This window comes from Ixodes scapularis, unplaced genomic scaffold, assembly GCF_016920785.2.
Source record: "Ixodes scapularis isolate PalLabHiFi unplaced genomic scaffold, ASM1692078v2 PGA_scaffold12__126_contigs__length_90152505, whole genome shotgun sequence".
Lineage (NCBI taxonomy): Eukaryota > Metazoa > Arthropoda > Arachnida > Ixodida > Ixodidae > Ixodes > Ixodes scapularis.
The window spans coordinates 21,366,957-21,390,738 of record NW_024609838.1 but is presented as its reverse complement, the minus strand read 5'-3'; the positions used below and the strand labels follow the sequence as shown (position 1 = coordinate 21,390,738).

At 49.1% G+C, this 23,782-nt stretch overlaps 1 protein-coding gene across 1 annotated transcript; it reads right to left on the bottom strand.

The window, feature by feature from the left end:
* Positions 1-14,088: 14,088 nt before the first annotated feature.
* Positions 14,089-23,781, bottom strand: LOC8027747 (ATP-dependent DNA helicase PIF1). The gene is made up of 6 exons (XM_029985528.4): positions 22,645-23,781; positions 20,910-21,135; positions 20,204-20,475; positions 19,351-19,516; positions 15,708-15,974; positions 14,089-14,511 (listed from the first exon to the last, which is right to left on the bottom strand). Exons 1-6 carry the CDS (start codon positions 23,170-23,172, stop codon positions 14,180-14,182), a joined length of 1,791 nt encoding a protein of 596 aa, XP_029841388.3. The 5' UTR covers positions 23,173-23,781; the 3' UTR covers positions 14,089-14,179.
* Position 23,782: the final 1 nt, after the last annotated feature.

The window sequence follows — 23,782 nt, the reverse complement described above, 5'->3', positions numbered from 1 at the left end:
AAAAGATGTACAGTGCTTTGTTCGTCCACAAAAAAAAAAACAAAAAAAAACATCGCTGAACGCTTATTTTTCGCTTAGGCGCTAGCGATCCTACCCAGATCCCAAAGTTTCAGAAAAACCGTAACCTCAATAAAAGGTCATGATGATTTTTGTGAAACTTTCAATGGAAAAATGGGACCCGTTTTCGGTTAACTAGCGCCATTCAGCCCTGTGTATTTGGAATATCTTTCAGCCCCCATTTTTTCCTTTAACATTTCAGAAAATTACTTATACCTTTTGAATAAGATAGCGGTTAGTTCTAAAGCTTTTAAGTCTGGTTTGTACTGCTAAAGCTACATTTATGCGGAGAATGAGTGTTCGGCAATGCTGTCTATAGCTTCGCGATAAAAAAAAATTTTTCAATTTTAGGGCGGGCATTATGTAGATCAGGGGTCTCAAACACGGGGCCCGCGGGCCGCATGCGGGCCGCGACTCGCTGGGACGCGGCTCGCAGGCAACCGGCTACGAGTCCCGGTCCCAATGTCTCGAGCGCTAGAAATGGCATGCGCCATCGTGATCTCATCTCGCCGATTCATTTGCGCTCGAAAAGTATCCCTGCTCTTTTAACGTATTCACATAATTTATACTTATCTGTGTTAATTGGCCCTTTGTTTCGCATAATATTTTGCTTCCCAGCTTTCTGTAATGTACAACCACTCCGCTACTAGACTGCAAGCGCAAGCTATTCGTTGAACGATGCATTTCGGCTGCGCGAACACTCGATCAGCGGGAGCAACTGGCAAAGATAAAGCTACGAGCTTGAGATTCTCGTGTTCAAAAATAATAATAATAATGATAATACCATTAAAAGACAAGTATTCGTTCGATTGGTGTAGTAAAAATGGTCAGGAAAACAAAAACTGTCATGTTAACTCTGTTTTTAGAAACATGTTGAGCTTGGTAAACTCCTGGGTGAACTGAGCAACGGAAACGACAGTGTACTCCTATTAAAAATGCAGCACGTTGGCGGAGGGTGTCATTTTTAATCTCATCACATCTGGTCAAGGACCAAAGTAGTCTTATAAGCAAATCAAATCTAAAGATGACACTGGCAAGACTTTGAGTTTGCAAAAAGCATAAAGCAAAAAATCTCTACCCCCCCCCCCCCCCTCCCCCTCCGCGCGTCTTGCGCTGGCCCTCGGCCTTTCAGGTGTGGGATATCTGGCCCCCACACTCAAATGAGTTTGATACCACTGATGTAGATGAACAGAAATAAGTTTTTACACCATACCTTTCAGCCCCCAAAGCCAATTTTGCTTATAAAATGAAATAATGAGCCTTACATCTAGCCTCCACCTCCATATTTGCTATCACATTTGCTTTACACTTCTTTCGCGCAATGTTAAAACGAAGTTTACGTTCAGGTGCTCCAACTCTGGCAAGAATGAACAAGACCCGACTAACTTCCCACGGACGCGACCGAAATGACGACGCACACACAGTTTTAGAGTTAACGAAAATTTACTGCCAGATTTGGAGCGAGACCGAACGCAAGCTTCACGACGTCCTACCTCTTGAGCAACTTCCTTGTCGACCCTCGATGGCAGTGCACCGGGTCGGACTGCAAAATGCTCGTGTAGTCGTCGTCGTCGTCCTCTTCTGCGCTGACACTCGACTTCTCGAAATTCTTGTGGGCGTACGACACAACCATGTTCGGAGCTTGCCATACGTCGGACAGTCCCGACTTTTTCAATTTCGAGCGGCTGTCTGGGGTCTCGTTGAAGTCCACTCGGATCTGCACCTCGGGCACAAAACTGTCAGATTCGCCCGAAACCTCCGGCCTCTGGCCTTCTTGGATGACTTCACAGCGCTTCGACGGTAACAGCTGATACTGCCAGTCGTTCTTCTTATCGCTTGGTTTCGGGGAGAGCTGCGAGCGCGGTGAGTGAAAGAACTTGGGGCCGCCGCCTAGGCCTTTGTAAGTGTACTTCCCGACGCAAGTGCCATCTTTGTTAATTTGCTCTTCGTACTCGTAGTCGCGCCCGTGCCACGGAAGGTTGACGGAAATCGGGGGTCCGACGGAACGTTTCTGCTTCGTCTTGGCTGTGGCTTTCTCGGTACCGTCGTCTTTTTTGTCAGAACTCCCCGCGTCCGGACTAGGACCCTTTTTTTTCTTCTCATCTTTCGAATCTTTCGTTTCACCCTTCTTGCCTTTTCTGTCCCTCTTGGTCCATTTTCCTTTGTCTCCCTCGTCGTCCTCTCTCTCGGCTCTACCTTCAGCCTTCTCTTCGACCTTGTCTTGATCCTTTCCTTCACTTTGTTCCTCACCCTCTTCCAATTCTTCAATGCCTTTTGCATCAATGGATTCTTTTTCTCCCTTCCCCTTTGTCGGTTCTTTTATGCCCGTCTCTTCTGTGTTCTTGGAAGTAGGCGGCTTCCTCGAGTCTTCTAGTAGTTGCTCCGAATCCGTCATCAAGCTCCTGTCTTCGGTAGGTTTCGTGTCCGGGTACAACCAGTTAAGCAACCTCTCGTACAAGGACTGGCACTGAACGCCAACGGCAGCCCCCAGCGGTTCCTGGTCTTCGAAGAGGTCATCGCCAGGCTTAGTTTTGGAACTCTCGCGTTCTGAGCTCTTGGGAAGAAGATAGGCGATCTTGAAACCCTGCTTCGTGTTGGGATGGTGGTGGTGATGTTCGTGGCTGTGTGATGTGTGAACAGAGTAAGAAGACGGCACTGGTATCGATGGCTGCTGTAGCTGTAGTGCCTGAGCCTGGTACGCTTGGTGCAGTTGGTACCCGGAACCTGGAGGGGGGTACCCTGGTGGCATGAAGCCGCCTCCTGCATATAGCCCCGCGTAGGCTGGGTCTTTGGAGAAATTAGCGAGCCACATTTTCTGCTCTTCCTCGTCCATTTCTGCTTGAAGCTCGACGTTTCGCGTCGTCCCAGCTTCATGTGTCGCCGACGCAGCCACACAAGTCTTAACCCGAGCCGTGGTTCCTTTCGATCTTCGGCTCTCCGTGACTTGAATGTTCGCCTCACTAAAAACTCGCTCCGCTACCTGTTCTTTTGTCGTTTCGATGTTGGCGTCCTTTACTTCCGGTTTCGCGGGACTTTTTTCCTTGTTTTCTTCTTTGTTGTCTTCCTGTGCTGGAGCTTGTTGCTGTCGTCGATCCTGCTGAATCATGAACTTCAAAAGCCTATCCCTCTCCTTCTGCGCCTGAATAGGCGGCATCGGTGGCGCGAACCTTCTTTCCATCTGCGCAGAAACCGGTGGGACGCCCCTCGTCTGCTGCAAAATAACTCGTTGCAGCCTGCGGTCTATTCGCATTGGTGCTCGCACAAATCTTCGGTCGTCTTGCATTCGAACTATCTGCTTTGGAACAGTCCTTATGTGAACACCCTGCATAGGAACGGATGACATAGACTGCCCCCGTCTTTGAACAGCCTGCATGGGCATCATCTGCATTGGGGCGTTTGGTACAGGCATCCCTCTCATATATTGCATGCATGGCATGGGCACGTTTTGCATCGGGACAGGTTGCATTGGAATGCCTTGGACCGGAGATCGTTTGCGGGTGACGGCCATATGTTCATCACACATGAACTGTCCTTGAGGAGAGACCATCCTCTGGGGAACTTGGTACATCTGGGCCTGACCTCTCTCACATGCCCTGTTTATCTGAAGAAACTGTTGCGCATCCTCGTCCATCCCGTAATCGGCACATCCCAGTCCATCCTCCACGACCTCGTCATACACCCGGCGTTGTTGGATAGGCAGGGTGGCGGACACCATGCGAGGCGAGTCTACGCGGACAACCGTTCTTCTTGAATGCGGTCTCCCAGGTTCTTCGTAATCGTCAACCCTCCAGCAACGCCACTCTGTCTTAGTGATTGGCTCCATCTGCTCTTCGTTTCCAACAGGACCAGGTTGACAAAAAGAGCCGTCGTAGGCGGGCCTATACGCCGCTTGACGTGTGAGCCTGATTAACTGCTCCTGTGAGCATATATCCCGGGACTCGGGAATCGCCTGCACCGCAAATGGATCAACGTCGTCATCCGCGTTCAACCTTGCGACTCCAAGCGTTGGCTTCGCTTGGACCGTAAAAGATTGAAACCCAACTGTTTTTCCTCGCTTGGGTGAAGAATCACAGGTCGGTGACAGACTTCTAACCGGTCTGATGACTCCTTCTCCTCCTTTATTGGACTGTACAGCGAACTCCCCGTACGGAAAACGGGATCCTGCAGCCTCTCGCCGTGAAAGGAATTCATCTTCCATTTCCTGAGGTCTATTTTTGGCTCTGGTTCTAGCTTCGAGAAGGAACTCCTGAAGGTCGTTCAAATCATCTAATCCACCTGGAACATCAAGTCCTCTGTCCGCTGACTCCCTCCGTGGTTGTCCTCCTTCCTGTTCTGGACCGGCCGCACCCTCGGCCTCATCTTTGCGATAAGTGTCGGGCTTGACAACCAACAAGGGCTTGCTTTCGTACCTAAACACGCAGTCTGCATCGGCGAGTTTTTTACCTCTTGTCCTCGCATCGATGAAAGCGTCGTTGGATGACATGGGCCTGCCTGTCCTTCGAAATCGTCCTTCGGGATCTTCCTCTTCTACGTCTCGCGGACTCCATCGTCTTTCACGCCAGTCATCGATGTCGAAGTCCTCCCGCGATTTACCTATGTGTCCGCCTCCACTTCGTGGACGCACAGGTTCGTCGTAACCTTGAATAGGCACGTCTTTTTCAAACGCTTCAATGTCTTGACGAATCTTTTCGATAATGAGCTCAGCGCGACTGTGCGTCTCGGATTTCCTTCTGATAGGCATCCTAGTTTCCGTTGGTCCCCGCCTCAGTTCGCCATAATAAAGCTCGTCCGGGTCTTTCCAAAAGCGCTGTTTGTCCCTTTCCCTCATGTCCGGTCCCATTGGTCTTGTTCCGTACTCCCTCCCGTCCATCCCTTGTGACGGCCTCCGGTAATCTTTGCCGTCGTACCCACCCCTTCCTAACCCGCCGTCGTCCATTGATCTGCCGCCCGATCCACCCATCATCGGCTGTCTGTCCCAACCGTCCATTCTCCTGATGGGCCATCCATCTGGACCCAGCCGCTCCTCACGCGCAGGCTTGCTCTCGAAGATTAACTTGCCGCGAACCAGGTTTTCCCCTACGTACTCTTCGACACACTTAACAGCCTGTAGGTATTCTCTCATTTGTGGCCGCGGTTCCCCTTCCCTCTGCTCGAATAACATCCTCTCATCCGGCGGTTCCGGCTGCATTGGCTCCAGAGGTGCGAGCTCCTCGAGCACCTCAACCGCAGGTGGCGGTTCGATCGCTTCCTCAGGGACTTCAGGTGGTAGTGGGTGAGAAAAGGGAAGCTCCTGTTGGGGTCCGACGCCAGGGGATGGTGTGCGCAATACACCTGCACTGCCGGGTGGGCCGGGACTGTACGGATCAGCTCCGGGAATAGCTGAAGTAGGTCCAGGACTAGGCGAAGTAGGTCGAGAACTAGCTAAGGCAGCTCCAGGACTAGCCGAAGTAGGTCGAGGACTAGCTGAAGTAGGTCCAGGACTAGCTGAAGTAGGTCCAGGACCAGCTAAAGCGGTTCCAGGACTAGCCGAAGTAGGTCGAGGACTAGCTAAGGTAGCTCCAGGACTAGCCGAAGTAGGTCGAGGACTAGCTGAAGTAGGTCCAGGACTAGCTGAAGTAGGTCCAGGACCAGCTAAAGCAGTTCCAGGACTAGCCGAAGTGGGTCGAGGACTAGCTAAGGTAGCTCCAGGACTAGCTGAGGTAGCGCCAGGTGGGGCAGCGGCGGCCATTTTGTGAAGCTGGGAGTGTCGGGTATCAGATCCCTTCACAGACAGGGCGTAAACCGTGCAAAGTGATCAAGGTGCTCGAGCGTGCCGGAGCGCCTCATCATACGGTTGAAGTGTGTGTGGCGACGGTGGAAGTTGCGGTTCGGTGATTCCAAGGGACAGGATGGCCTGCGAGTATGGGTGAGAAAGTGTTCCCGATTTGAGTTGGCTGTCACACTACATTTTGATCACAGTGACCATTGTGATTTAATTGATATCCGAATAAACATGTTATGCAGTCCGGTGGTGCAGGTAGATGCATGTTCATGGTAATTGAAACCTGAGGCTCTCGTTTGAGAAACGGAACACTCGTGAAGCAGGAAGAAAGAGGGACAGACAACGTCTCAAAACAGTCTCAGGTGTAAATCATCATGTATAACTTACACCAGGTCGCCTGCACATTAACCGTTTTTTCATAGATCCATGTTTGTTTACATTATCTTGAACCATCACTTAGAAAGTGTAATTGTCTCACCAGCTGTCTAGACAAATAGTGATAACCGAAATATTAGTTCACATACTACCTTCTTCTCCTATACTGTGACTAGATTACGGTGATGACTACCACACAGCCGAGTGAGAAGTTTTATCGTGAAACGTCACTGATCATGACCGTGCTAACTACCGTATTCTACATGTTTAACCATTCAGTGCAGATGACTGCACAAATTCGCATCCCCGACGAGGATGTTATCCGTCATAATGTTTCCAAGCTTAGAAGGAAAATATTCCCGAAACAACGAACATGAAAAGTATGTTGCCACGACCTATTTCTCCGGTGCCACCACACGACGCAAAAATAATATACCGGAAGTGTTGAGCAACTTCATAAAATAAGAAGTCGTATATCACGTCGTTTCCGGCTTCGTTTCACCCGAAGATGTAACTAAACGCGAGAAAACGCGAAAAAACCCCGACCTGTCGTTAGGTCATATCCTGATCTTTCGGCCGCCAAGCGCGCGTCGCTCGTGTGGGCAGTGCTGCCCTGACCGTTTCGCGGCGTCGCCGTTGCCGTCGGCGTAACCGCCCCGCTAAATTTAGCGGGAAATTGAATTGGTGTTGAGGTCACGTGACGTCAATTTTAACGCTAAATCTAGCGTAGAAACTCAATTAGTTCATAGGTGACGTCAGAAGACTTCGTGTCACGTCACTCATGAACGAATTCAGCGGGTGGAGGAGAGGAGGAGGAAGAGGGAAGGGGAAGAGGAAAGTAAAAATAAGAGGATGGGAGTAGGAGGGGAGGAAGAGAAAGAGAGAAGGAAGAAAGGAGAGGAGGAGGAAAAGGAGCAGGGACATACCTTCTTCCCCGTACCCTCCCCTCCTCCTCCTCCTGAAGAGCTGCGCTCTAGTTTCGCATTACAGAGATTTGTAAACGTCTTTTATTTTTAGAGCGCAGCTCATAATGGCGCATTCACACTGGAAGCGGATCCGCGTTCGCGAAGCGGTTGCGGATGCGGTTCGCGAGCGACCCCGTTTAGACACACCGAGAGGCGGTTGGCGGTTTCTCGGCGATCACGCGTGATCTTTTGAGACTTCCGTTTGACAACCCTGTTTTACAATCCAAAATCCACTTTAATTCAAGATCCAAAGCCAAAGTTTTGCTATTTTGGCACTCGGAATATTTTTCTTCGGGATGTTCGCACACATCACGAGTTCAAGGAGCGAAAAAGGAAGCATGGGCCCGCCAAACTCGCCTGTGATTCCCTCGACTTCGCCCACAAGCAAAGCCCAGCTAGGCGCGCCTTGCTGACTCAGAACAGTATGCCCCCGACCTTTTCTTCGAAGTGGACCCTTCTCGCATGAATAGCTGACCTTGTTTTCGGGATAGAGGGCCAGTTTTTTCCCCCTCGTTGTTGTTCGCTCTTATCATTTTCAAAGTTGTGAGCGGTGGGGTGGACCGTGGTGCGGGGGAATGTGTTCGGTGCTAGTCGGTCGTGGCTTCGTTGGTGGCGGACTCTCCTCTCGTCACTCGCTCGTCGATCGAGTCTACTGTTTGTTTGACATTAAGCTCAAATAAACTCCGTATGGATTACCTCTGCATTGTCTGGTACGTGCACTTTATTCCTTGAGTAGGTTCCCTTTATTTATTTTATTAGTAGTAAACGTTACAGGTCGAGCTAGCGGTATTCTGCCCCCTCCGCGGTAGTGCGTTGGCTACGCAATCAAGCTGACGACGTCTCTGTCGGCCTTCGTGGTGGTTATGCACGATGGCGAAAGCTTTCAATAGTTCGCGCGGCTCTCCTAGTTGGTAGAAAAGCTGACAATTCGGTCGATCAGGGGCAGGCTCCTACGTTCTACTGGCAGAGATTAACAAGGCAGGCAAGCTTGGGCTGTGGCACCCGGAATAATCAACAAACTCTTACCCGAACCAAATCACCGGTGCAAAGCCCGTTAAAATTACCGAGTCAATTCGTTTCGCGGCGGATTCAGGTGACGGACGTGAACATCAAGTTTCTCCGTTGATTTGTCGAAAGCTAAGACTACAGCGCTAGGACTACAGCGCCTTGGACGCCTCACCAGCGAATGGTGCCATCTTGTTTCGAAAGTCACTGACGTCACGTCAGCGTCGCGTTGTGATTGGTTGCCGCTTTGCGGTTCGTGAAAGCGGTTGGGGGAAATCGGTCCCGAAGCGGTTGGCAAAAACGCGCTCCAACCGCTCGATCCTAGCCGCTTTGCGGTTGAGAACGCGCGGATCCGCTTCGCGAACGCGGATCCGCTTCCAGTGTGAATCGCGAGCGCGGATCCGCTTCCGTTTCCGGGTTGAGCGGCGTCGGCGTTGACGTAATCACGCTAACTTTAGCGGGCAAATTGACGTCACGTGACCTCAACACCAATTCAATTCCCCACTAAATTTAGCGGGGAAAATGACGTCACATGACTTAATGTCACTTCACCTATGAACAAATTTAGTTTCTCCGCTAGAATTAGCGGAAAAATTGACGTCACGCGACCTCAAAAGCAATTCAATTCCCCGCTAAACTTAGCGAGAAAATTGACGTCCTGTGCGTGACATCAACACCAATTCAGTTTCCCTGCTAAATTTGGTGGGAAAAATGACGTCACATGACTTGGTGTCACGTCACCTTTGAACAAATTAAGTTTCTCCACTAAATTCAGCGGAAAAATTGACGTCCCGTGACCTGAACACCTATTCAGTATCCCCGCTAAAGTTAGCGGGGAAAATGGCATCACATGACTTGGTGTCGCGTCACCTATGAACAAATTCAATTTCTCCACTAGATGTAGCGGGAAAATTGGCGTCACGTGACCTAAACAGCAATTCTATTCCTCGCTAAATTTAGCGGGAAAATTGACGTCACAGGACCTCAACACCAATTCAGTTCCCCGCTAAATTTAGCGGGGATGATGACGTCACATGACTTGGTGTAACATCACCGATTAACAAATTCAGTTTCTCCGCTAGATTTAGCGGGAAAATTGACGGCACGTGCGGAGGGGGAGGAGGAGGGGAGGACGAGGAGGAAAGGAGGGGACGACCAGGAGCAGAGGAGTGAGGGAGGAGGAGATGGTACGGAGGAGGAGAAGCATACCCTCCCCTCCGTACACTTCCTCCTCAACAGTTGCACTCTAATTTTGCGTCACAGACATTCGTAAACGTCTTTAACTTTTTCTGACGTTTTTTTCTTGAAAATGGCAAAACGGTGCGCGTGCTGGCTTTGATAGGGGCTGAAGATGCACTAGGGCGGAGATTCCGAAAACTCCTAATATGACGTCACGCTCCGGGGAGGAAGGGCTTCAGCGGTACCTCGAAAATGATTTTCCGCAGCCTCCGTGCACCGAATTAAAAAAAAAAAAAAAAAATTGAGAAAAATTAAAAAAAATGTAAAGTTGATTTTTGTAACCCTGGAGGCTAAATGAAGACGATTTAAGCGTCTTTCCTTCAAGATCAGAAGCGCTTCCGTTTTCCTGTCGGCTTGCAGAGCGCAGTGTGTTTCAGGTGAGGGTAGCAGCGCCGCCTGGAACTCCTATGGGGCTAGAAGAGAGAGGTGTAGGGTGGGAGTACCGCAGGAAACCAGACACCTCTTCGCCGAGCGGACGAGAGTGTGCGGGCGAGGGAATGCCAGTCTATAGAAATAACCTAAGGAGGCAGTAAGCGTGGGACCGCTCTCGGTCGCAGGTGGTGGTCGTCGCTACACTAGACCACCACTAGATCTGTAGACCAACGCAATGTTTATAATCAAGAGCGTTTTCTCGACAGAGCCTAGCAATCGTATGGGCAGAAACCCATTTACCCGTTTTCCGATGAGTAAAAGGTCTGCACGTGCTCCAAGTCGATGGATGCATGTCCGTGGTTAAACCTTTTCGATCGGGCGGCCGCCCGCGCTATCCTCGCCAGCGTTCCACATCAAGCACCGCCGTCTTGGCATGACGTCAAAGACATGAGCTAATGCTTCGATTCAGTTGCCACGATGCGCACGCTACGTCACTCTACGATATATTAGCCACGAATGGGCGTGTGTCACTCTACAGGGGCATCTGTAAACTCTTTCGTTGCGGAGCCCGTGCAGCGGGCTGACAGGAAGCTTCCAGAACTCAACATGCATTTTACATGCATCGTCGAGCTCTAAAGTTGTACCAAATGCCCTACTTAAACAGCCAGTTTACTAAGGTGCATCATTTCTGTTATGACAAAGTGCGTTCGTTTCACTAAATATTATTTAGATTTGGATGCCTGCCAGAGCACCTCCTAGGGATCTCGAAGATCGGTGAAGTGTTCGCGATTTCTCTGCTAACTGGTGCTCCGTGCGCATTGTTCGGGGCCGTATACACGCTCAGGAACGGTCCACAGATACTTGATTCAAGTGCACAGTACACGAAAACTCATGTCCGCTTGGAATTACCTGCAAAACCCGCCACAGTCAAATGGATCGCTCACCCGCAAAAGAGAAGAGACCGCCTAAAGGTTTACTCACATTTATGGGCCAAGGTGGTGTATATTTTAGGCGGAAGATGTTCAAAACAACAACTCGGTGCGACACGTTAACAAAGAGCTTCCGCACGTCTGCCGATTTCCCCGGCCTTTTCAAGGGGCCAACCATCCATTCGGCTCACGCGGTGGAACCACCCCGCGGGCATTTCAGGCTCACCGTACGGCTGAGGTCCTGCCGATCGCAAGCCCTCCCGAAGAGCAAAACTCGGATGAGTGGAGCGAACGGTAGCAACTCGAGTGAGTTCGACGGGAACTTACCCTCGATGAATGCAATTTTCTTCCGTTGTGTAGCACGGTTATGGAAGAGCCATTACTTCCGAACGGCTCCGCTCCACGCGCTTTCTTCCTGGAGCCAATGGCGATGGCGCTGAGCCATAGATCACGTGCCGACCGCAAGACCCAAAACTCTTCTCCTTATTTAAAGAAGGTTCTTGGGCCTCGCGGTCGACACGTGACCTCTGTCTCAGCGCCATCGCCACCTGACTCAGCGCACAATACTTGCCGACAACATTCTGCGGCGATGCAGTCAGAGCTATGGGCGAACGTGCGCTTGAGCATCTTGAGCACCCATCAAAGCAGTGCACGCGCTCTCTTCACTTCTTTTGAAATAGCTGTCCGAGGGTTTAGTGCGGCATCTGTGCTGCCACGTAACCACAGTTAAAGCTGAGTTAACCGCGGTTAAGTGTGCCCGTGTAACAGGGGTATAATACCCTTGTTACACGGGCACACTTAACTGCGGTTACGATAAGCCACAGCTAGCGCACAATACTTGCCGACAACATTCTGCGGCTATGCAGTCAAAGCTATGGGCGAACGTGCGCTCGAGCATCTTGAGCACCCATCAAAGCAGTGCACGCGCGCTCTTCACTTCTTCTGAAATAGCTGTCCGAGAGTATAGTACGGTATCTGTGGTGCCGCGCAACAGCAGTTAAGCTGAGTTAACCGCGGTTAAATGTGCCCGTGTAACAGGGGTACTACACGGGCACCCTTAACCGTGGTTAACTCAGCTCTAACTGCTGTTACGTGGCACCAAAGTTACCGCACTATATTCTCGGACAGCTATTTAAGAAGAAGTGAAGAGCGCGCGTGCACTACTTCGATGGGTGCTCAAGATGCTCAAGCGCACGTTCGCCCATAGCTTTGACTGCATAGCCGCAGAATGTTGTCCGCAAGTATTGTGCGCTAACTGTGGCTTAGCTTAACTTCAGTTAAGTGCTCCCGTGTAACAAGGGTATAACGGGGGTATTACAGATGGTGATGCAATCCTTGGAAGTGTCAGTTTGCTTGCCGACTGTGTAGGCAGGCAGCAACTGTTCTAACTTGTGGTCATCTCACGACGTGCATTACACATACGCAGGAACGCCAGTCCGTGTCAAAATCGGTCGACGTCTGCCGAACTTCGCGGGCCAGTTCAGTATGCTCACAGGCTGCAAGACTCAAAGGTGACGGCATCTCTGTAATGGCTTAAAAGGACAATGAAGACGATTTTATATATATATTTTTTTCTAAATGTTTTTTTTTAAACTTCTCGGGAACCTAGCACGCTACCTAATATTTTGTACGCATTTGTGACACGTATTTCTGTGCCTACGAAAGAACTGAAGAAACCGAAACTGAACTATCTGCATGCTCACTTCTGGGCCTCTGAAAACAAAGGTGACGTAGGGAGTGACGTCAAGTGTGAATAGTCGGTATCGGTAGTATTTAGGAGATCGAGACTCTGGTTACCACGGTGGGTTACAGCAGCGTGGGGGCGCGGTCGTTTCGTCGAATCTGTTAACATGACGAGTCGACGACAATGCCGCTCTCGCGAGCGAGTTCGGGCTTCCGTTCAGTGACCTAACACCATACCTTGATGTCATCGAGTGCGCGTGCAATTCGCAACCGCTTTGCGAACGCGGATCCGCTTCCAGTGTGAATGAGCGGTACGAGTGTCGGCACTCTGTTCCCCGACATTGTGGGCGCCGCCACTTCGGTGCTTGTGCAGGGCAGACGCAACTGCCGGTCGTCATGATTCAAAAGTGCGACTTCCTCAGCATTAGATTCCGTGTTAGGAAGCTCATATAATATTGCTTCGCTCTGTCGCAAACTGTTTAAACATTTGTGGAGGGCGGAAAAACGTTTCCTGTGATTTCAGATAAAGCCATTAGATAACTGGCCACCACTATTTTGGGCCACAATATGGGCAAGTGCCGTTACTCTGAAGCGTAGCTTACTTAGTGGCACTATACTCCGTTTCACCTTCAGTCCGAGCGCAGTGGACGCCACGAGCCATCCCAGCCGATCCAGCGCCGGGAGAAAGTCGCGTGACCTGCCGGTGGGGCGGGGCGACACAGGGAGCTCAAGGTCGCATGACACTCCCTCAACGCCGCATTGGCTGGGATGGTTCCTAGCGTCCGCTGTGCTCGGACGGAAGGTGAAACGGAGTATAGCTCCGGGGTTTCAGCGTCCCTGCCAAGCACGAGTGTTTGTGCAGACGATGCTACAAGCGCGAGCTCCCGGCTTTCAGCGTCCCTGCTTAGCATACACGCACGCTAGTGCAGTGACATAGCCTCAAGCGCGCGTGCTCGGAATGGAGTGGGAAATGGAATGGGCTCGATTCTTGTGTACAAACTATGTTAATTTTTATTTAGGGCCTACGGGCTAACGGCGGAACTCGTTAGGGCATGGTAAGTGGCTCTTGAAACAGCATCATTGCTCTGGAGGTGTCTGATGATCGTCTCACTGGTGTATGCACTGTCGAAGATGAAAATGGCACGCCTTGCAGTGATGCAACCAAAACTCCTTTATTTTCGCGGTCCCTAAAAAAATAATGATTTTTTTTCCCCTTTGGTGACTGAGCAACCATATGCTGGCACAATGCTTGTCCACTTATTATTCACATATTATACCTAAATATGACTCTTTTTCAACATGAGAACAAAGCACACCAATGAAATGTATGTGTCAACATTTTAAAGCTTTTGTTCTAAATTCAACATCCGTTGGTTTGCAAACTGATTTCTCCCAGATTTCCTCGACTGCCCCTGCAGCTAAATAAGGTGTTCTGGCTTAAGTTCTATTTTAGCAGATCTGAGCCCGCCTCCATACATAACTATGAGCCAAGCACTCCCTAGTATATGTGCACTGTAATTTGCAAGGTCTCTAGGCTTCTGCACCACTTTGTAGCATCACTGTTAAGACGAGGCTGGGTTCTTCCGCTGCAGGCAGAGAAGGGTTCTTCAAGATTGAAATGTTGGAAACCAACGCAGCAATAATTTGAAGCCAGCAGCCAGGGTTATCATGTCTATACTAATAACGCAGCTCCACTTCATCATTTGCAGATCACACGCACCTTTATTCTAAAAATGAGATTCCCAAATGCGACAGACCAGAAACGGTACAACTATGCCTAAAGACGCGGACGGTCAGGAGTCTTCCAGACGCTGGTAGAAGGCCAGCACCTGCGCGTCGGCCCTAACGCAGGCCCTGCTGAAGTCCAGCACCCTGAGTCCCTGGAGCGAGGCCGCCCTGGAGAGCGCAACGTACGCCTGCCCCGCCTCGAAGGTGCGTCCCAGGGAGAGCTCGGCAAAGTCCAGCGTCAGCCCCTGGGACTTGTGGATGGACATGGCCCAGGCCAGCCGCAGCGGGAGCTGGCGTCTGCTGTGGCACGTCCGCTCCGGCCCCGTCCTCACGCTCCAGCGCTCCTTGCCCACCACCTGCTTGCCTCCTCCCTTGGCAAACTCCACCACGGGGTTGCCTGATGGGAGATCGTAGCACAATAAAGCTGTTAATGAACCCTTTTCAAAACCCCATCGAGCAACATTGGCGGTCGTCATTTGCTTGGCACGAAGCACGTGACTGGATTTGAGTGTTCGGCAAACGCAGACTTTTTAGCACTCGTTTTCAATACGAGCTGGACCGAGTTGACACAGGATGCTGATGCGGCCCTAATACATGCTCAGAGTCATGTCCAATACATGCCCAAGCAATGGCGGACTTAAATAATTGGTGCACAGCAGCTACTAGATGGCATGCAGGTTTGAAATCGGTCTATTACTTTCATCAGTCATATGATAGTGGCTACTGAGATGGGCTTGTGGTTCATGCAGCAAGCTCTGGGTAGTCCAGTGATGCGTGGGAAGCGCAAAGCATGCTTTGAGAAAGATGGGTACTCGCATAATTCTAATACAGTACGTTCACCGGAAGTCAGTCTGCCATTTTGTTGGAAGATGCAAGCATGATAAAACTTGTAAGCTTTGTACACTATGTATTCGATGGTGTAAAATGAATACTATACTGGAAATGCCAACCTTCTGCATGTGCCAGAGCTCACAACAGCAAACTGGTGGACAGAACTATATGCCAATCGAAACACCTTATAAAAGATGTTTTGGTAGACAGATGATACAGACACATGGATATTTAGTTTGTTCACTACCTTCATAAAAACGAGTAGATACTCAACACCTTTTACCATTAGAGAGAGATTCTAAATTGAGGCGCACTCCGAGTTTTTGAGTCGCCATTAGAAAAGCATAGTGCAATTTTTTTCCGTCAAGAAGGTACCTATTTTGTTCACAATAAACCCTTTCCATACATTAGTCCATACACATTCTCCTGAGCCGAACACTGCGCTCTTATGGCAGCATCGCGCAGCTTCCACATAAAAGGGAAATGTAACAACTTCAACAGCGTAGAGCAGAAAGCGGAGAATCAATTCCCATAGGTTGGCCCCCGAACGCCAGCGTCAACGCACAACGTTGAGGGTGTGCAAACGAGCAAGTTTCTTCTCCCACCATCGCCGTTAGAGCGGAGCTTCTGAATCTTTTGTGACTGCCACTAGATGGCAATGGCTTTCGAAAAGGCCTGTACGTCGGGTTCCGGGCTTTCCAAGAAACCAGATTACCATCTTTCCAAAGTCAAGGACGCCCACTGTGAGTGATTGCGACACACCTGATGTGGCCTCAAATCCCACGACGACACCTCGTGATCCGTTCGCCAATCCCGCCCGCAGTTTGGTGTTCTTGGTGAGCATCACTTGAGCACCGACCTTGAGACGCAACGTCGACGGCGCACAGGCGTCGAGTAGGTCCGACGGAGCGCCTGCAGAGTCTGTTGCCACAAACACGTGCTCCTGGCTCGGCAGGGCATCGTATCGATGTTTGTTCATGAAGTCGACGTCATCGTTGTGTGTGCTCAGCCGTGTGGCAACAACGCTCCCTGAAATGCATATGAACATGCACTTGGTACCATAAAATGTTTCGCTTTAGAGATTGCATTAAGGGGACACGCATCAAGGGAAAACATCTTTTTTTTTTACTATTTAGGATAACTGAATGAAATTTTGGCAATTTATAGTGCTTGGTTTCTTTTTTTATAGATCTGATGTGTGTTTTGATACAGCTTGTTTCTTTATGTTCTGGATGCTATGCAAATGCAGAAAAAATACACTGTTCTTGTGCACATGTGGGGCACAGCAACACACTTGAAAGAGCGTAGTAAAATAAACTAATCTGTTCCTTTTAAACAACTGAGTGCACTAAACAACAAAATTATTGTGTACATGATATTTTATTTTAAAATAATTGAAAATCGCAAAAACGCCATTTTCAAAGGGCTAACAAAAGTTTCTTAACTGTGTCATAAATATAAAAAATATACATTCTAACCAAGCTTTGATAATTGCATTCTAAATACTCTAAAGCATATGTATGCCAAATTTGGTTGTGATATGACAGTATTAAGAACAAAAAGTTATTGTGTACAAGCTGTGAAAATGTCCTAAATTTACATAAAGAGATAAATGCGTTTGAATGTTATCATAGATGCTTGGCGACACTCTTTCGCGGAGGGAAAAATAATTTCTTGTGATTAATTTTCTGTGAGAAATTAGGCTGCAGAAGACTGCAATGGAAAGGAGACGGCTGGGGACACAGAAATGGCTCAAATTTATGCTGTCTGGATTGCCGGGAGTATTTCACTAATTTCAAGACTATAACTGGTCGGAAGCGATTTTTACACATAGAATATAAAGATTCAAGGATAATAAATCATCATAAAGCCCGAAATAATGATTTTGAAAAATATTGTCATTTTCAGAACTGCACCTCCCCTTAAATTGTGCACCAATGAACGTGGATACTCTTTCCGGTCAGAAAAATGCTATTAAGCATATCGGGCTAAACTTTAAAGGGCAACTACGCGTGCCCCAACTAGATTGTTTAAAAAAAAATACATTCTTTTTCTTTTCAGGAGCTCTTTAAACGGTCCGGCAAACTTTGGAACTCACCAATTTGCCGAAATCAGCTTACTCGAGCAAGCGAATTGAGGTCAACCAACAGCACAGTCAAGGCTGCGGCGTGGGCATAGCCAACATTGAGCTAAACATCATCACCAGTGCCCCCTTTTGCTTGTTTTTACTTCTCCAAGAAAGTGTAACGAGTGACGTCAGCAATGCTTCCTCTCAACGCTCAGCCGTGTCCACATGACTGACGGAACGCGCTTGCGCAGCGCGCGTCTTGAGAGCCGTCCGGCCGCCCTGCCGTTACCGCCGTCTCCCGCGTCACAACCGCCGTCATCGTTTCACCGTTTGTGATTCTTGTCTCTCGGAGTTTTTTCCACACTACAGACACAGACTTATGCCGCAGTTGTGCAGATGCCGTCGAATGTCGTGCACACAAAAACGTGGTAAAGAGTGCGGTGCAGACGACACTTCCACCTGGTACACGCCCGCCCAAATCCCCCCATCACTGCGTAGAGGATCACGTGACATCTCATACCACGTGATAGCCATGTTCTTGGCGGCCCGAGGCCAATGTTGCCGGACATGGCCAAAGTTCCGGTTTTGATTTCTGCTCGTGTTTAAAATCAGATTCAAAAATATATATTCCATTTTTCGCAAAGAAAATGACCTCGTGTCATTTACTAAGGCTTTTTAAGGTGAAATCACTCATTATCCCGAAATCTTCAGAATTAAGTAAAGTTGCCTTTAACCCAGTTTACAGGCAATTTCACTTTAGAACATGTGAAATAGTAGTCATGCATCACTGTTTATCAGGCAGTACAGACCAAACTTAGATATTGATGAAACAACTGTTATCAAATATTGTTAAACATTGATTCATTAAGTGAACATTAATCTTGGCCACAGATGCCGAAGCTACAGTGTTCCACTCACCTCTTACCCAAACATGCAAGCAATACCTCAGGATTGTTGTGTCTCTGGTAATGGCAATTCTACTGCAGTAAATAGCCTAGTAGCACACGTCAGGGCATAGGCGGAAAGTTATTAACTTCCCGGGGGAAGCCGCCGCCTCCCCCCCCCCCCCCCCCCCCAGAAAAACGTTTGGGACGTCTCTTGAAACGACCCAAACATGTGTAATCCCCTGGATAACTTAGCATAAGCATGATACCTAAACAAATGTCTGATTTTGTGACCCTATAATTTAGCTGTCATTGCAGTTGTGATCAGCAAATTCCGTGGCTCCAGTGCACACACTGAAATGAATTGTGTCACCGTTTGGAAAAACAAAATGGGGCTTACAAAACATATTATGTCGTCTACTTCCGTAGGCTGCAGGTCCGCTAGAGGTGCCACTGCAGTCATTCGCAACTACTCCTAACGACTTTCAAAGGAATTTCCAGCACTAGCCTTTATCGTATTTGTTCCTTTATCCACTCACCAGTTCTGGTCACCTAGTGACCAGAGCTGGTGAGTGGTAAAATCATTTTTATTTATCCACTGGGCGCCAGCTATTGATATGTGCTTGGCACCAGGGCGCACAGATAAATTTTTATTTATCCACTGGGTGCCAGCTATTGATATGTGCAGGCACCTGGGTGCACAGATGAGATTAATGACATGCACCCAGAGGTTCTGGCGGTGATAGTACTTGCTTTTCTGAAGAGCTCAAGAGAGAGAGAGAGGGGGGGAGCCCCCCTTCCCCTCTCCTGAGCTCTTCCCGGGAAATTTCGGGGGGGGGGGGGGGGGGGGGGGAGGGCCTTGGGCCTTCAAGTTTCCCGTAGTTGGCGCCTATGCGTCAGGGGACTGGTATTGTTTACTTTCTAGCAATGTCATGTCTCCTTCACTAGTGAGCGAGCCACAGACGGAGCTTCAACGCTCGTCAAATAGCGATGTGTACCAATGTCACCGAGCTCAGATGGTCAGCTATATAGTAATACTTGCACGTACCACAATTTACACAAGTGAAAATATGGTCTCCAACATTTAGATTGCACTGTGGGTGGCCTGAAACACTATACTACTACGTCCATAGCTCAACGGCGCACGTTGCACGTTTCACCCGTGCCTCTCAGTAAAGATACCGCCGTTCTCCAATCACCTCTAAGCCGACAGTGCGGTGAAAGCTACGCGGTCGTAAGACCAACTGACCGTCTCCCTCTCGTCGCCTGACCCCACCCTCTGCACGTGGCTACGGACGGGGGAGCGTGATCCTGTGGCAAAACACATATGACATGGTCCAATGAGTTCGAAAATTAGACTGCACTGTCAGGTTAGGGATGAACGAAGAGTCTGCAGTCACAACCTGCTGCGCACGTGGGACCACGTAAACGTGTCGAAAGCCAAGTGTTGGACCTGTGTTGAGGCAGTTGTCCGCCGTGCGTTCGAGGATCTCCTCGACCCACTCTGGGCACCGCCCATGCCGGACCTCCTGAAGGAGCTCCACAAACTTGGGGTCTCGCTGCCGGTGCACCTGGCGCAGCTCCAGGGACACCTGCACGCACTGTCGCCATGCTGCCGTCTGCAATCGTAACGGAGACGCGCAAGTCAGCGTGGCCGGTTCTGCGCGGTCGTCGTAGTTGTCAAAACTGGCTTTGAGCTACCTTGGTTGGAGCATTTTCCAAGCTGTAATTAGAATCAAATTGCACCACGGCACTTGTAAACAATGAAAGTGCACAAATAACAAAGCGATTGATAGTCATTTGAACAACAACCTGCCTGTAGCTTTCAAAGTTAAATCTTTTAACTTCCAATGTTTCACAGTGAAATGCTGGCTACCGCTCTTACACTAACGGGAGACTCGTATTTGAGTTTCCCCTGTGCAAAGAGCAAGTCATCTGCCTCTTGCGCAAAATTTGCGGTGACGTCAGAACGACGCTGAGCTCCAATTGGCTTTGATTGAAAGGATAGTGGATAGACCTCAATGCTAGGTAGGTGCCCACTATTTTTTCAATTGGCCAATAAGTGCTCGGCGTTCTGACATCATCGCAACCCGTGTGCAAGAAGCAGTCAAACTTGGACTCCGCATAGGTTTCCATCACCTCCGCAGTTTGCTCAGACAGTGAAAAAAAAGGCAAGGACGCCTTCTCTCCGGTTTGGAAACAACATACAATAGTGGTGCTGCCGGCATCAGGGATTAGGTCAATGCTCGCTAAAGACACCAGATGGTGATGCGTTTCAGGTATCATAGTACAACTGAAGCTCTCACCTGGAAGCAGAAGACGGGGGCAGGGTCTCCCTTGCGCGAGATCGGCGGCAGCTGCAAGAAGTCGCCGCACAGGACGAGCTTGATCCCGCCAAAAGGGCGGTCGCTGCGACGCACGAGACGAGCAACGCGCTCGAGCTTCTGGAAGAAGCGGCCGTCCAGCATCGAAACCTCGTCGACGACAAGAACGCTGCAACGCCGCCACTGTGCCACCCAGGGCGGTCTCTGGGCACGTTCCACCATCTGTTCTACAGTGGCCGTGCCCGTGCCCACACCTGAAGAAAAATGAATATAAAGTAATTGTGTCACGCATACGTTTAGACTACGGCCAGCCCTACTGGCATCTGGCGCGTTATCGCTGTGGATGGGAAATTCAGCTAGTGCAGTACCACCGCCAGCCTGGGGTCTTTCACGTGTATTGTGCAGAAGTGATTACAGGACCGCATGCCGGTACAATGCTCATCCAGTCTGAAACGTGCAGGTGTAGGAATTCACCCCAGGATCACGGGGTCCTCCCGCGTGAGCTTTCGCTCCGCACGCTTCAACCAAAAGTTGTTTTTACTACCTTTTACCTCAACCTAACAAGATATAAAGCAACACCCTGTGCATGCCTCAGAAAAATTTCAATGCCTGGTTTCAAGACGTCTACGTCGCTCTCCAAACGCATCCACCCACGGCACGGGCCAGGACGGGGGACGACAGAACGCACCTGCAAACGCGTGAAGCGTGGTGCCCCCAATCTGTGCAGCCGCCACCCCGGTCGTGGCGGTGGCAAAGGTGTCCTGGGGCGGCAGGGAGGAGATGAGGTGGCGGAGGAGGTAGGACTTGCCAGTGCCGGCACTTCCGGTGAAGAAGACGTTTCGGCCGGCCATCACCGCACTCACGACCGCCTTCTGTTCAGCGGTGAGCTGGATGGGGTTCAGCGTCCTACTGGGCTGCGATTTCAATGCATAATTATAGTCACCGACGGCTTACAAGCCAGGATGTGGTGAATCTCGAGCATCTTATTTTCGCTCCGTAGCCAGTCGGATTGCGGCATTAGCCGATAAGAACGCCGGAGGACAAATGACAAGGAAAGAGGCGTAAACATAATGTGGTCCGCACCGTGTCTTTGAAGCTGGCAGTGACCGTAGGCACAGGAATGAAGACGGGTGACGTAGTTCCTTCAAGCAAGGTATGTCTATAAAGTACCTGTTTCCCTTCCTTCTTGAATTTAATTATACACATAAATACTTTAATTATTCAAAATCATAAATATACACAATCTGTATAAATATCTTTTAATTCTGTCAATTCAATTTTTATCCCCAGAACTTAAAAATTTTTTGAAGAGACATGCAGGATTAATTAAAAACAATGACTATCCGCACTTGCTGCTCGGAAGAATGGAAAGTTGCCCGATTTCGCATGAACGCAGTTTGCAACCGTTACAACATAACCTACTCTCATTGCTAAGTGAATATAATATGAAACAAATTAACATTCACACCCTAAACTTTAACTCACTGCATTTACATTTCGTGTAGTGAACCTTTTCTTATTGTGATGTAAATCTTTAAAACTATTATAAACTTTAATGAAATGTGTATTTACGTTCCTATAGTGTACACCTTTAAACTATATGTTTCTTTGTGTAAGCATTTATATGTTGTCGTACCCTGTCCTTATTTTGTAACCCCATAGTCATCTGCCAAGTGCCGGAGCCCATGAAGTCAACACTTGTTCACTCTTTGTCCGTTGTTTTGGCCTGTGTAACTGTCACAGATGCCAAATAGGCATTATTATTATTACTACTTGTGGAGTCACACACCTCAAAAAATGCTACTACTAACAATCCTGAATTGTGAAGCAACAACTTTCCCATTGCTGTGTGCTTGAGAGGTGAATTAGTGGGTTTATATCGTATGAGTGAATGACGTTCTAGCGAACAGCAACATTTGAGCGAATCAACGTTTTAGCGAATAATGGGGGCGCATGTTAACCCCCCCCGCGCTGCACTTACGCCCTTTTCACAACAGCAGTCTGCGACGGCTCATTACAGAAATGGGAACCCACTTGGGCCACCTGTAAGTGCCGCTTTGCGGTGGCCGACTATTCGCTAAAATGTCATTTGGTGAAACGTGGGCGTTCACTTGGTTTTGCCCAACTTTCATCCAAACTTTTTTCTCTGTGATATCTCACCCTGCATTGCTGTATTCCCCATGTTTTGTTACATTACGGAAAGACAACAAACAGCTTCCTGTTTATTTTGATTTGATATATTTCATTATTTGAATGTAACTTCTGGCATTTACTACAATTCTATCATCTTTTTATTTATTTATTTATTTTTTACATTAGTTTTGGGCATTGAACAATAGTACAAGGGGCCACTAATTATTTGGACGAGCTAACAGCGATTAGTGGGAGCTAAATAAACTACAAGTAGACTGTTGCTGGCTCACCATCGCCACTTCGGTCACCCCTTTCCGCTTCTTGGCCGGAGTCGTCGAGGACGTTTCGGCAAGCGCTCTCTTCTGACTCGGGAGGCTTTGACCGGTGTTCGGGCAGCGCAGCATCAGCGGGCTGATCTCCTGAATCCCCTTGGGCTTGTCCGACAGCAGACGCTCTCTAGCACCCACGGTCTGGTCCGGGTTCGTGCCCTTGGCCGAAAGGAACTTGACGAACGTGCTCAGCTTGTTCGACGGACAGTTGGAGAAGTACAGGTTGACCTTCTGCTCTGCCAGCACGATAGACATCTTGCCTTCTTTCACAAACCGTTTGTGAATTTTGGCGTTCCGTAGAGGATACACGGCGCTGCGTGTGCCCAGGTGAGCCTGGAGCAAGACGTCTCTGAATTCGTTGCGACACAACGTCGCCTCGGAGTTCGGGTGCGTGGACTTTCGGGACGGCGTACCGTTGTCGAGAAGGTGTTCGATCGTGAGCGTGCCCTTGATCACGACGGAGTTGACTTGGAGGTACTGATTTTCCATCGCTGGTGCGTGTGATATGAACGTGGAGCTGGTAGGGTGTCTTCGCGGATTTAAATAGAACTGAATGAATACACAGGCGAAATAGAACGCGGAAGCTGGGGGTACACGTGATGCACCGGAGATTTAAAAATTCTAACATTTTGGGGTCACTGCGTCGTTCGGATTGGTGTAAATAAAGAGGAACCAACGAAACAACATTGCTAACTTTACGCGGCTGTTACAAGCATCGGGGTTCCTAGAGCAACAGAAATGTGTTGCGGCACATTCACTCTTTCATTCATACGGAGCGCGGAACACATACGCACGCACATACACGCCGCACACAACTGTTTCAATCAGTTTCAATCGAATTCAAATTCATGGGGCTTGGATTGGATTGTACAGCCATGCCATTAGTGGCCGCCCGGCAAAACTCGCTAAAAAGCAACTCTCATTGAAGAAAAAAGTCACTCCCTTCATCGCAAAACAATTATTTTAAACTTTAATAATCAAAAAAGTGTCCCTTAGGCGTGTAGACGTGAATAACGTTAAAAGTTTACCAAAAGTGATCTAACCTCGTTGGATCTAGCAGACATTTACATAGCAGAATCAGAGCGTCTAGCATCAATGG

Coding starts and splice junctions, on each gene's coding strand:
- LOC8027747 (XM_029985528.4), bottom strand. CDS start 23,172: ATGGAAAATCAGTACCTCCAAGTCAACTCCGTCGTGATCAAGGGCACG. Junction 19,517..20,203: donor CCCCCGTCTTCTGCTTCCAG/GTGAGAGCTTCA, acceptor TTACGATTGCAG/ACGGCAGCATGGCGACAGTG. Junction 14,512..15,707: donor GGGATTTGAGGCCACATCAG/GTGTGTCGCAAT, acceptor ATCTCCCATCAG/GCAACCCCGTGGTGGAGTTT.